This window comes from Scyliorhinus canicula, chromosome 22 (assembly GCF_902713615.1).
Source record: "Scyliorhinus canicula chromosome 22, sScyCan1.1, whole genome shotgun sequence".
In the NCBI taxonomy this organism is placed as follows: Eukaryota; Metazoa; Chordata; class Chondrichthyes; order Carcharhiniformes; family Scyliorhinidae; genus Scyliorhinus; species Scyliorhinus canicula.
This window is the reverse complement of record NC_052167.1, coordinates 13348713-13360846: the sequence shown is the minus strand read 5'-3', so window position 1 is coordinate 13360846 and position 12134 is coordinate 13348713. Positions and strand designations below refer to the sequence as shown.

General features: G+C 42.6%; 1 protein-coding gene across 25 annotated transcripts in view; it reads right to left on the bottom strand.

Moving 5' to 3' along the window:
• Window positions 1–12134, bottom strand: part of kcnma1a (potassium large conductance calcium-activated channel, subfamily M, alpha member 1a) — an 838366-nt gene that overhangs the window by 386886 nt on the left and 439346 nt on the right. For all 25 annotated transcript variants that reach the window (XM_038783288.1, XM_038783287.1, XM_038783293.1 and 22 more), the window contains one exon: window positions 541–634. In XM_038783288.1, the coding sequence (XP_038639216.1) occupies window positions 541–634 (94 nt within the window). The remainder of the gene's footprint in view (window positions 1–540; window positions 635–12134) is intronic.

Sequence of the window (12134 nt, the reverse complement as noted above, 5' to 3'; positions counted from 1 at the left end):
GACTGAATCAAAGCGGATATGATTCTTCCTGGAGCATGCAACAATCATTTGCACAGCCATATAACAAAAACAACTAATGTCCTGTGACTTTGACCATAGTTAATTGGTGGAGCTAATATGTATTTTAGATGTGTTTTTGCAACAGGTCAACATGGTGAGCAAATCTAGGCACCACATCAGCACAGTGCTGGGAGGATTGAATAACAGCATTATCTCTAAGACGATTGGAAGCATATGTTACTTGTTATACTATAGGTGATAACCCACTGTCACAAATCTTACTACAGCATGACAACAGGAAACAAATATAACAAAAGAAAACCTCAAGCATTTTTTCTGTAGGATTTATATTATTGCATACATAAATATCCACCCATACACCTCAGTGTGCAGAATGACTGAATGAAGCTGACAACCTTTGGTGATAAGTCGGAAGCAAAATGCTGCTCAATTTCTCGGTGTAGAACTAAGAACCTGCCGAGACTAAATTCATGTGATTACATTCCAAATACAACTTAAGTCTAATAAATTGGTTCTCACCCGTAGTCCAAAGTAGAGTAGGAAGAATACGTTGAATGCCATGTCAATCTGCAACGTGAAATCGTCGTAGAAATTCTGACAGGATTCTATTGGGCTAGTAAAACACAGGAAAGGAACGTTTATGATGAATCAGAACAAAACAATAAACAAAAAATATAAATCACAATGAAACATTTTCAGTCCTCATTATACTTCTAAATAGCATCAGTCTTTATCCCTGTAATTTTCCAGGTAAACTATTCAAATATTACACATACAGGAGGAGAGAGCATCCGTTATCAGAGAATACCAAAAATGCATCAGGAATATATGGGGTTTGCTGTAAAAGAAGGAACATGCAAAAATAAAGCAGATATCAATCGGAATTTTGTTGGTCCTCGATTAACCCTTAAAGGACTGAATACTTAAAACTTTTTTTTTAAACACCAAAAGACACTAAATCTACTCCTTAATCATGGATATCTACAGTGCACCCTTAACATGTGGTGCATCAAAACACAAATATACCATACCTTTAAATAAATAGCATGTGCAATAGCAGTGCTTTAAGGGTTATTAAATTCATGCAGGATTGTTTTTCTCTATATGAGAAGCAGCCATAGCGAATGCTAAGATATCGAATCTCTTCATGTGTATCAGTATCAGGCACCAGCTATTGACAAAATGTGTATCTCGACACATGCAATTCATAGAAAATAAATTATAATAACAACACTCTGAAACGTTCCTCTCCAGAAACATTTATATATGCCAATCTGTACATGAGTTGCGGGCCAGTGAATTATACATTTAAATACCTCTCCGAACTAATGCAAAGGTTTAGAAGTGTTCGACTCAAAGTGCACATGCAAACCGGCCAAGTCTCTTAAATGTATTTCCAAGATGACGTCTGAACAAAGAGTGTTTAAGCTAAATAGAATTCACCATTATAATTTTTAAATCACATTCTGAAAGTATGATATTTTCTGGGTTTTATTTGCTTCCTGGGATTAGACTCAAGTTATGCTCGTTTTAGGAGTAGAAAAGATAGGTATAGACAGAAATAGAAAATGTTGGAAATACCCAGCAATGCACAGCTGTGCTGAAGGACTCAACCAAAATACTTTCTATTCCTCGGTGCTGCTCAACTTGCTTTATGTTGCCAACATTTTTCAGTTTTTAGTTCAGATTTTAAAAATTCCCTTCTTTTTTTCTCTCTATCCCCTGAACCCATCTAACCTCCTCCTCATTTCAGTATTTTGTATACACTGCTGGAACTCCCATGATGGGCGGCACGGTAGCACAGTGGTTAGCACTATTGCTTCGCAGCGCCAGGGACCCGGGTTCTATTCCTGTCTTGGGTCACTGTCTGTGCGGAGTTTGCACGTTCTCCTCATGTCTGCCTGGGTTTCCACCGGGTGCTCAGATTTCCTCCCATAGTCCAAAGATGTGCAGGTTCGGTGGATTGGCCATGTGAAATTACCCTGTAGTGTCCAAAAGTTGGGTGGGGTTGCTGGGTTGCGGGGATGGAGTGGAGGTGTGGGATTGGGTAGGGTGCTCTTTCTGAGGCCGGTGAGACTCGATGGGCTGAATGGCCTCCTTCTGCGTTGTAAATTCTATGTACATATCTATGTATGATAACTAGGATCACAAATTGTCTTAAAATGGATGTATTTAACTAATAGACAAGTCACATTAATCTATTGCTAAGGTGGATATGTATCTGATGTGACCATATCTGAAGGCCAGGTAAATCTAATTGCTCTAAAAGTATGTATAATTTGTGGTCACTAAAAAAATTGTTGATCCTTTGTTTGGGACCATGGCACACTGGAACGTATTAACCAATTTCAGTTTAAGGCAGAGTAACACCCAGCATTTTACGACTGTTTAGTAACTGCAACACAGTGTGACATCTGCAGCACCTTATCTGTAATGTACTTTTAAATATTTACCAGCGATCTCCCATACTATTGCGTGTGAAATCAGCTGACAATGTTAACATTAGGATTAGATGGTGGTTAGCATCAATGCTTCACAGCTCCAGGGTCCCAGGTTCGATTCCCGGCTGGGTCACTGTCTGTGTGGAGTCTGCACGTCCTCCCCCTGTGTGCGTGGGTTTCCTCCGGGTGCTCCGGTTTCCTCCCACAGTCCAAAGATGTGCGGGTTAGGTGGATTGGCCATGCTAAATTGCCCGTAGTGTAAGGTTAATGGGGGGATTGTTGGGTATACGGGTTACGTGGGTTTAAGTAGGGTGATCATTGCTCGGCACAACATCGAGGGCCGAAGGGCCTGTTCTGTGCTGTACTGTTCTATGTTCTATGGCGGTAATATCACTGGACTAGTAATCCAGAGACCCAGGATAATCACCTAATTCAAAATCCCAGCACGGCAATTGGTGGAATTTAAATTCAATTCATAAAATCGATTGTTGTAAGAACCCATCTGGAAGGAACTCCGCCATCCTTACCTAGTCTGGCCTACATACTGCATGCAGTCGTATAGGTTCACAACAATGTGGCTATCCTCTGAAATGGCCCACATAACCATTTAAAGGGCAATTAGGGATGAGCAACAAGTGCTGGCCTTGCCATCAACATTCACATCCCATGAAAAAATAAAATATAGTCCCTATAATTGTCAAACTAATATTCACCCTTGATGGAGTAATATCCCTTTAAGATAACAAAATATAATTATTCTTCAGAGTTTGCTTGTTATTAGGTGATTAAACTTTGCAGATTACAATGTGCCTCTTGGCTTCGACGACAGTTCAGAAACATACAACACTTAAAGTTGCTTTGCCTCCGTTACAAAGTGTGATGGCTAGAGGGTCATTTCTGCCTCCATTGAAGCATTATTTTAATATGTTATTGCTAATAAATGTTTTCCAGGCATTGACATTGTATCAAAGGGTGGAGCATAGCTCAATACTCCTGCAGAATAATAACAGCTCCATGAAGCGACTTTAGCCGAGGAGAAGCTATTGAGAAAGGAAGGGGACTGCTCTATAAGAACAAGAATGTGAAAGTCACTGAAGTTATGATAGCTATGGGGAAGGAAGGTTTTGTCAAGACAGAAAAAAAGGAGAGAAAGAAAAAAATGTGGGCATGAAGAAACATCGGCTATGTAAAACGGCCTGGTTTTAACTGGAGAAAGTACACGTTCTGTTCAGAACTGCTGAAAAGAGACACGTTGTCGTAGCTTTTCATCTTGCACTCATCAGTACAAAAGCATGAATGCTAAATTTCAAATGAACACAACAATTTATACTACAGGAGAAAAGGGTGCCGATTGATTGGTAAGTCGACTCTGATTGGCTGACATGTTGCCACGGAAAAAGGAAACTGGCAGCTACAGGCTTCCCGAGCTCCTGGGTAATTCAAAAAAGATTCAGGGCTTGAACATATTCCCTTATTTCAGAGCACAGGTCCCTGCATATAAATGTATGTCGCTTCATGCAAATGTCAGTGAGCCACATTACAAGCTCGACTAATTATCTGAAACTGGATGTTAGCACACTCCGAATTGGTCAGTGAGTGCTGCCCAGTAAAGAGTCACAGCCAACAACAGACATCTTCTTTTGGGTTTCCAAAGTGCGGGCTGGTTGAATAGCGTCTCCATTGTGCTTATTACGAACATGTTCTTTGATTTGATCAGCCAATCAGTGGCTTTAAATAGTTATCATTGGTGTAAATTGCTGTCAGTGTTTGAAATTTGGCTTTGCCCTGATGGCGAAAAGCTTTGGCAACATGTCTCTCTTTTCAGCAAGATTATATTCAGTTGTTTCTAGTTCTGTTGATAATTTAGTGATGTCCATCACTTCAGAGTTGCTTGTACAAGAAAAAAAAAGAAGGGGAAGGGAAAGGGAGAGGTAATGGACACAATCCTTGGAGGTGGTGTTTTGGAGCTGTGGACTCTCTGTACAAAAGTTCAATAACAGTCTTGCACTGATGTTGTGAGCCTTTCTCAAAATGGAAGTACTGATATCAAAATAATGACATCCATGGGATAAAGGGGCAATATGGAATCTAATAACCTATCCTTATAAAGCACAGAGGCTGATACCAAGCAGAGGAATAATCTGAGTGCACACACTAATATCGATTGACCATTTTCGACAAGCCAACTTATAAAACTGCAAAGTTTCATACGTTGAATGATGTGGCTTTGAGTTGCAAAATATAATTATTTAAAATCACTAAAAATGACTGGCATTTTCAAATCAAGACTGTTTAAAGCTGAAAGCTACAACCATTCAACCCTGCTAATGAAATAGCCAGGAACCAGTATTCTACAGTGTTATCTCAAAGGCTGGCCTTTGCAATCTGCAACTAGCAGGTTCTCATATGGTCTCAATCTAAACTCTTCAATAAAATAAAAAAACTTCAGCTTCTCCAAGCTCTCTAATTTAATCAAGAACACAGTTGTGCAGGCAGATTGGACAAATAACTCTTTCAAAGTCTCTTTGAAGCAAACATCATTTTTTTTAAATGTTAAATCAGTAATATATTTAAAATTCTAAAACTTGGTCATGTTCCATTAGGGGCTCTAAAAGTTCAATGGCCCTCCTGAGAACCAGAATGAGAGGCCGAGTTATGTGAAATTGCTTATCGGAGTCCACTATTACTGCAACATTAAAGATTATACAAGGCAACAGGAGAACATGTTGAAGCAGACCGCTGGTAAATTTAGAAAGAGCACGGAAGTTAAATACAATTACTGTTTTTCCGAGCCTATACCATATGACTTCATCAAGGAAAACAGCTGGTGGCACAGTGGGAACGATCAAATCACTAACTTGGTATCACAATTCATCAGGAAATAACTTTCTGCATTGTGAGGAGAAAAGCACTAGGAATGTCCAATGTATTGCATATAATCCGTCCCATGGCCCGTTTCTCAGATGTAATGGGGCTATCTGGAATCCATTTCTTTCCCCATAATCATTTCTATTGTTTTTAAATACCCAAGACATGATCTTCCATTGATTCAGTTACAGAACTGACACCCAAGTCAAAGTTGAACCAAGATGCACGTTTCTGTGCATTTTTAATAATTTCAGTTAAAATGCCATGTATAATAGTGAAAGATACAGGGAGCGATTCTCCCAAATGGAGCCCAAGTGTTTGCGCCATCGTGAACGCCGTCGCGTTTAACAACGGCGTGAAACGGGCACGGGGACGACCGATTCTGGCCCCCACATAGGGCCAGCATGGCGCTGGAGCGGTTCACGCCGATCCAGCCTCCCTTCCCGGTACCAAATGGTAAGTCAAAACGTAAAATACGAGAGGCTGGTACTTCTGGTATACTGGCCTCATATGTGGAAACACGAGTAAGCCATTCAGCCCGTCATATCTATTCTGGCAGTCTGTATCTCAGCCCAACCTGCGCAAGCGCGGGGGGCTTCTTACGCGCGCCAGCCCCGACTCAACATGGTGTCGGTGTTCAGGGGCAGCCGCACAGGAAAGTAGGCCCAGGGGAGTAGAGGCCGGCCCGCCTATCAGTGGGCCCCGATCGTGGGTCAGACCTCATCGGAGGCCCCCCGCCCCACCCCCATAGGCCACCCCCCCCCCCCAACGTTCCCGCCGGCAGCGACCCTTCGCGCAGAGTTCCCGCCGGCAGCGACCAGGGGTGAACGGCGCCAGCGGGACTCTGTCGTATCCGCGCGGGGCGGGGCTCGGAGAATCGCCCCTACAAAATCAGAGCCAGGCACCAACTTAATAAAAATCAACAGAATTTTAATGCAACCAGTCAAACACAAAGCGCTTTCTCTAGAAGTCTTTCTCTGCAATCAAATGGAGCTGTAGATTGTTGTGACGGTAGAAATAAACAGCTGAGAGATAAAGTTAGGGGCTGGCAGTGAAAGATTTGCCTTTTCTTCAAAGGTGAAATAGGCTCCAAAGAAAAAACTGAGCAACCAGCAAAAACAATGCCAAAGCGGTTTTGCAAAACCCACTCCAAGAGGTTTAGTCTAATATGCCCCAGTTTTCTTAGTAAGAATTTAAGTTTCATAAGTACCAGCCTCTCGTATTTTACGTTTTGACTTACCAGTACTGGCCTCATATGTGGAAACACGAGTAAGCCATTCAGCCCGTCATATCTATTCTGGCAGTCTGTACCTCAGCCCTATAATCCCCTACTTGCTTCATATCCCCTAGTGTCCTCAGCTAATGGAAATGAATAAATCTGAGTCTTGAAAGTTTCAACTGAACCAGCATCCACAGCCATTTGGGATACAGAGTTCCAGATTTCTACCAGCTCTTGCATGAAGGAATACTTCGTAATTACGCTCTAGAACACCCTCACTCTAACTTTGTGTCCCAGCTGCTGGGTTCCGCCACCAGAAGAAATAGTTTTTACTTTTAGCAACTCTTATGTTCCCTTTATTATTCAAACACCTCTCTTCACCCCAAAATCTCTGTACTCAGGAGGACATAAATTGATTTAAGCAATCTGTCTCTGGATAATTTAACCCTTTTAATCCAAGTATCTTTCTGCTGAATCTGCAGTGCACCCATTCAAAAGGGTTTTCATATTCATCTGAAGCTGAGTTTTAAGGTGCTCAAAGATGATACGGTGATGTTGAAAACTATATCTACAGTCCCTTGTTTCCCTCATAGTAAAACTGAATCAATAATTAAACCTGATAGAAACTATCACTTTAAAAATATCCATGCACCCATCAGGCACCCTTTTCACACTCCTCAGGAAGGTGAAAGTTAAAAAACTTCTTTTTTACTTTGCTGGTTACTTTCCTCCTCTTCTTTGCAGCACCTCACCTTTCAAAGGCTGAAGTCACAACAACACACCAATAACCTTAATTAGAATAGGCAACAGGTCACAAACATAGGAGGTGCAAGCACTCCCTTTGGGCTCACAAGTTTATCTGGAGAGTAATTGAGCCATACAGAACAGGAAGGGGCCAGCTTAGAATTCCACTCGAGTTGAAGTAGATGAAGGCTTTCTTCGAGGTATTACAGTCAGTTTCATTGATCCAGGATTGCGTTGGGAAAGGAACTGGCCAGGGTTCCCGCTGCGAATTGTGTGCGAGGCTATTGGCAATAGCTGCGAGATCAGCTCTCCCTGGATAGTCTACGACCACAGACTGCCATGGGAAGGTGTGAACAAGTGCTGTCAAATAAAGACAGCCGACGATTCTCCAAGATTCGTGTAAATAGCACATGTAAATGCCTTTCAGGAGATAAGTACACGAGGGAGAATAGAAGCAGATAGATTTGCTGAAAGGAGCAGTCAAGTAAGGTGGGAAAATGTTCTTTTGGATACAGATGAGTGGAGCTGGACGACCCGTTTATGTGCTCTAACATTCTAGGTGAAATATCTGGTGAATTGCAGGAAAACACCAGTAAAGATCTGGGTCATCCCAAAGCAGGGATGCAGCAATGATTTGATGCAGGTCAGAGAGATAAAAGTTGAAGTTCATATTATTGTACTTCTTTACTTTCCTTTTATTTCGACAAGGCCATAAAGGGTGAGGTTGGGGAAACTGGCTCCCACTTTGCTGTCAGAGTCATTCTTGGGTGACTTGGGACAATCTTCCCCCCATCCGAAGCTGGTCCGGATGAATCCATGCGGTACCTGGGGTAGTACCATTCCGTAAAACTCCGAGGAGGGGTGGGGGGGGGGGGGGGGACGACGGGACAATACTTAAATCAGCAGACTCCTTACCCTCAGGAGGCAGACAACAAAGATATGAAGTCCGGCCAGAAATTGATGAATTTATACTTAGACCACCGTCACTATTTTTTTTGAAATGTTTCATCTATGCAATTTGAATTACAGGCAGCATCAGTATGGGTTTACACCACCTTCTGCTGATGTGAAAATTAAAGAATAGGTGCCTTCAAATGTTCAAAATGCTTCAGACTAAATGAATGTTGGAAAGGAGCGCCAAGCCATGCTCAGCGCCCTGATTTACAGCCTGATTTTTGAAAATAGAAAAGAACAGGCTCTGAAGGAAATGGTAAGGTGCTCAGGCAATAAGGCTGTAATTGTAGACAAACAGGTTGAGGTGATTATTTGGATAGGTGAAAGCTGCTGAGATGCAAACTAAAGACTTCTCCCTATGGAACAAATATGGCTGGTGGCATTCTTCAACACGGTAGTCATGTTGTGAGGTTGTCTTGTGGTGCAGTGGTAGTATCCCTACTTCTGATCCAGAAGTTCCAGTTGCAGGTTTGTTGCGAATACATAATTAATGGTACATGTGACTATTTTAGAGGTAATTTTTAGTTCTGGGAAGATTAAAGTTGAACTATAGAAAATGGGACAGTTTGGAGTCTATTACACTTAAAGGGTTGAGGCTACTTTGACGGATAGGGTTAACAGCTAGAAACGCAAGATACTAAAAGCCTTTAAGGCTTACTTAGCTAGAGAGTTGAAAATGCAGGGTCTCCACTGCTTGTAAAGGAGTGCAGTCCAGAAAGATGTTTGTTTTGTGAGTTAGAGCTGAACTAGATTAACAGCATTCAATGGACCCTGAAAGACGACATGATCATGGAGATGGGCAAGCCTAAAGTGGTACACTGGTTTCAACTTATTTGTTTTGCAGTAGGGGGAAGAGGCTGGACACCAAAAGGATGCTGCGGATAGCAGGCTCCGGCAGCAAGGGCTCAGAAAAAGCCCAGGGAGCCATTCGGTGCAGCTCAGAGTTGCAGTTTGGGCCTTGTGTGGTTTGCAGTTCACAGAGGGCGTCTGAGAACAGTTCGGTGCAGTTAGCACTCAGGATAAATCCTGGGGAGTTGAAAAAGCTCATCCTGTGTTGGAGCCAGTTTGGACTCAGATAAAACAAAGGGCCGTATCATCTTTGTGAAGCTAGCAGTGTGGGAAAGAGCTGGAATTGTGCTGGTAATTAGAGGCAGGAATGCTGCTTTGTGAATTCTGTGGAAAGCACACTCAGGATGAGAGATTGAACTATTGGGAGATAAGCAGTTGTTGAGGCAGTCCGAGGGGCTGGTTTAGCTCACAAGGCTAAATCGCTGGCTTTAAAGCAGACCAAGCAGGCCAGCAGCACGGTTCGATTCCCGTACCAGCCTCCCCGGACAGGCGCCGGAATGTGGCGACTAGGGGCTTTTCACAGTAACTTCATTGAAGCCTACTCGTGACAATAAGCGATTTTCATTTTCAGTTGGAGCAGCCTTTCAGGGAATTTCAAGGATAGGACTTCAAAATAAGGAGCTGAAATTCCTCACGAGGGAGAGGTTTAATGAGATTTTGTGACTCACAGTGGTCATTGACATCTAGTTGTGTTGCTGAGAAATCTGTGGGATCTCTCTTGGTCACATCTGCCATTTAATGTGCAGTAAGGTGTGTTTCACCACAGCTTGTCTGTTAATTCATATTTACTTCATGTTAATTCTGAATGTTAGAGAATAGGATAGATATCATAAGATCATAAGACATAAGAGCAGAATTAGGCCAATTGACCCATCGAGTCTGCTCTGCCATTCAATCATGGCTGACATTTTTCTCATCCCCATTCACCTGCCTTCTCCCCATAACCCCTGATCCTTTTACTGTAGAATGGTTTTACATTTTTGAATTTGCACAGTAAAGTTTATTTCTGTAGAACATTGAGCTTTATTCTCCTCGTGGGTGACTGGGATTACAAACTGTGTCTACGTTAAACAAAACGTTATTAGTCCCTAACCAGGTCGTAAAAAGTGCCCTTGAGGGCATGGTATCTGAAGAGAGATCGAGTTACATTGGGACATAAAACCAAAATCTTCGAGTGTTTGAATGAAATATACTGACTATCCAATGTGATCGAAAGGTCAGTAAATTGATGGGACAATTTCGCCTCGATACACAAATGTAAACCTGGCCGGAGTTCTCCTGCCGTTGGGATTCTCTTTCCCCGCCGACATGCATCCCCGTCCATGGGTTTCCCAGCAGCGAGGGGTGGATATTTCCCCCCCCCCCCCCGCCAATTATGGGGTAATTTAGCGTGGCCGATCCATCTACCCTGCAGACATTGAAAGAATGTGCGAACTCCACACGGACAGTGACCCAGAGCCGGGATCGAACCTGGGACCTCGGCGCCATGAGGCAGCAGTGCTAAGCACTGTGCCATCATGCCATCCATGGAGTGGCTTTAATGGGAAATCCTGTTAACAACCCGCGTGAGTATAGAATCCTACCGCCAGAGAATGGTCCTGGGAGACCGGAGAAGCCAGCCCTCTGTCTTCTAAGGAAGTTATCCATGTGAGTGTCATCAATGTGTGCCAGGATACAAGAAATGTGATGGTTATTCAAGAATTTAATGAAGCAATATTTAACGTAGAATGGATGCCCTGTAATATCCATTATCAATGGTAAACACATTTCAGAATATTGGGCTCTGCAGAGAAGGGAGAAACCCATTTAAATTCTTGTTGTAATTACAGAGGCAGGCCATCACACACAGGGTGATTACACCTCCTCTCCCTGAATATATCAAAGGAGTAAAATTAGCAGTAAGATGACTGCTTATGTAACAGAACCACTTTTGTGTCGGTAAAACTGTAGCAGGGAGGAAAGCAAACAGAAAGCTGAGCATCTTCGTTCTCATGGGCCATGGGGAAATGCACAGCATCACTGAGACAGAACCATCAGAACACTGAGCCTCAAGGTTAATTACAATCCCACAGGAGGGCAGAAGCTGCACAGCAGTGCTTGATGCTTCAGAAAAAGCAAGTAAAACCATGGCATACCTGTCAAATGGTCCTGGCAATGGGATTACATCATGTGAGAACATTTCTTGAAAATACAGAAGTGCAAAAATCCCACAGCATTACAAAGTGCGCTAGGCTAAAGCAGTAGGAGCCCACACTTTTAAAGTAAAATACATACCTTTCCTAAACCAGTTTTAACATTGTGAGGTTAGAAGCACAGCTATTTATTCATCCACGACAAAACAATCAATTTTAATAAATAATTGATCGTATATTCAATTAAAAAATTTTTTATATAACGGGATCATTCAAGGATCTTTAAACTCGAAAAGTGTTCAGGAACACACAGAGGATTTTCAAAATGATGTTGTAATTGGATTGGATTGTTTATTGTCACTTGTACCGAGGTACAGTGAAAAGTATTTTTCTGCGAGCAGCTCAACAGATCATTAAGTACATGGGAAGAAAAGAGAATAAAAGAAAATGCATAATAGGGCAACACAAGGTATACAATGTAACTACATAAGCACCAGCATCGGATGAAGCATACAGGGTGTAGTGTTAATGAGATCAGTCCATAAGAGGGTCATTTAGGAGTCTGGTGACAGTGGGGAAGAAGCTGTTTTTGAGTCTGTTTGTGCATGTTCTCAGGCTTCTGTATCTCCTGCCCGATGGAAGAAGTTGGAAGGGCGAGTAAGTCGGGTGGGAGGGGTCTTTGATTATGCTGCCCACTTTCCCCAGGCAGCGGGAGGTGTAGATGGAGTCAATGGATGGGAGGCAGGTTCGTGTAATGGACTGGGCGGTGTTCACGACTCTCTGAAGCTTCTTGCGGTCCTGGGCCAAGCAGTTGCCATACCAGGCTGTGATGCAGCCAGATAAGATGCTTTCTATGGTGCATCTGTAAAAGTTGGTCAGGGTTAATGTGGACATGCCGAATTTCCT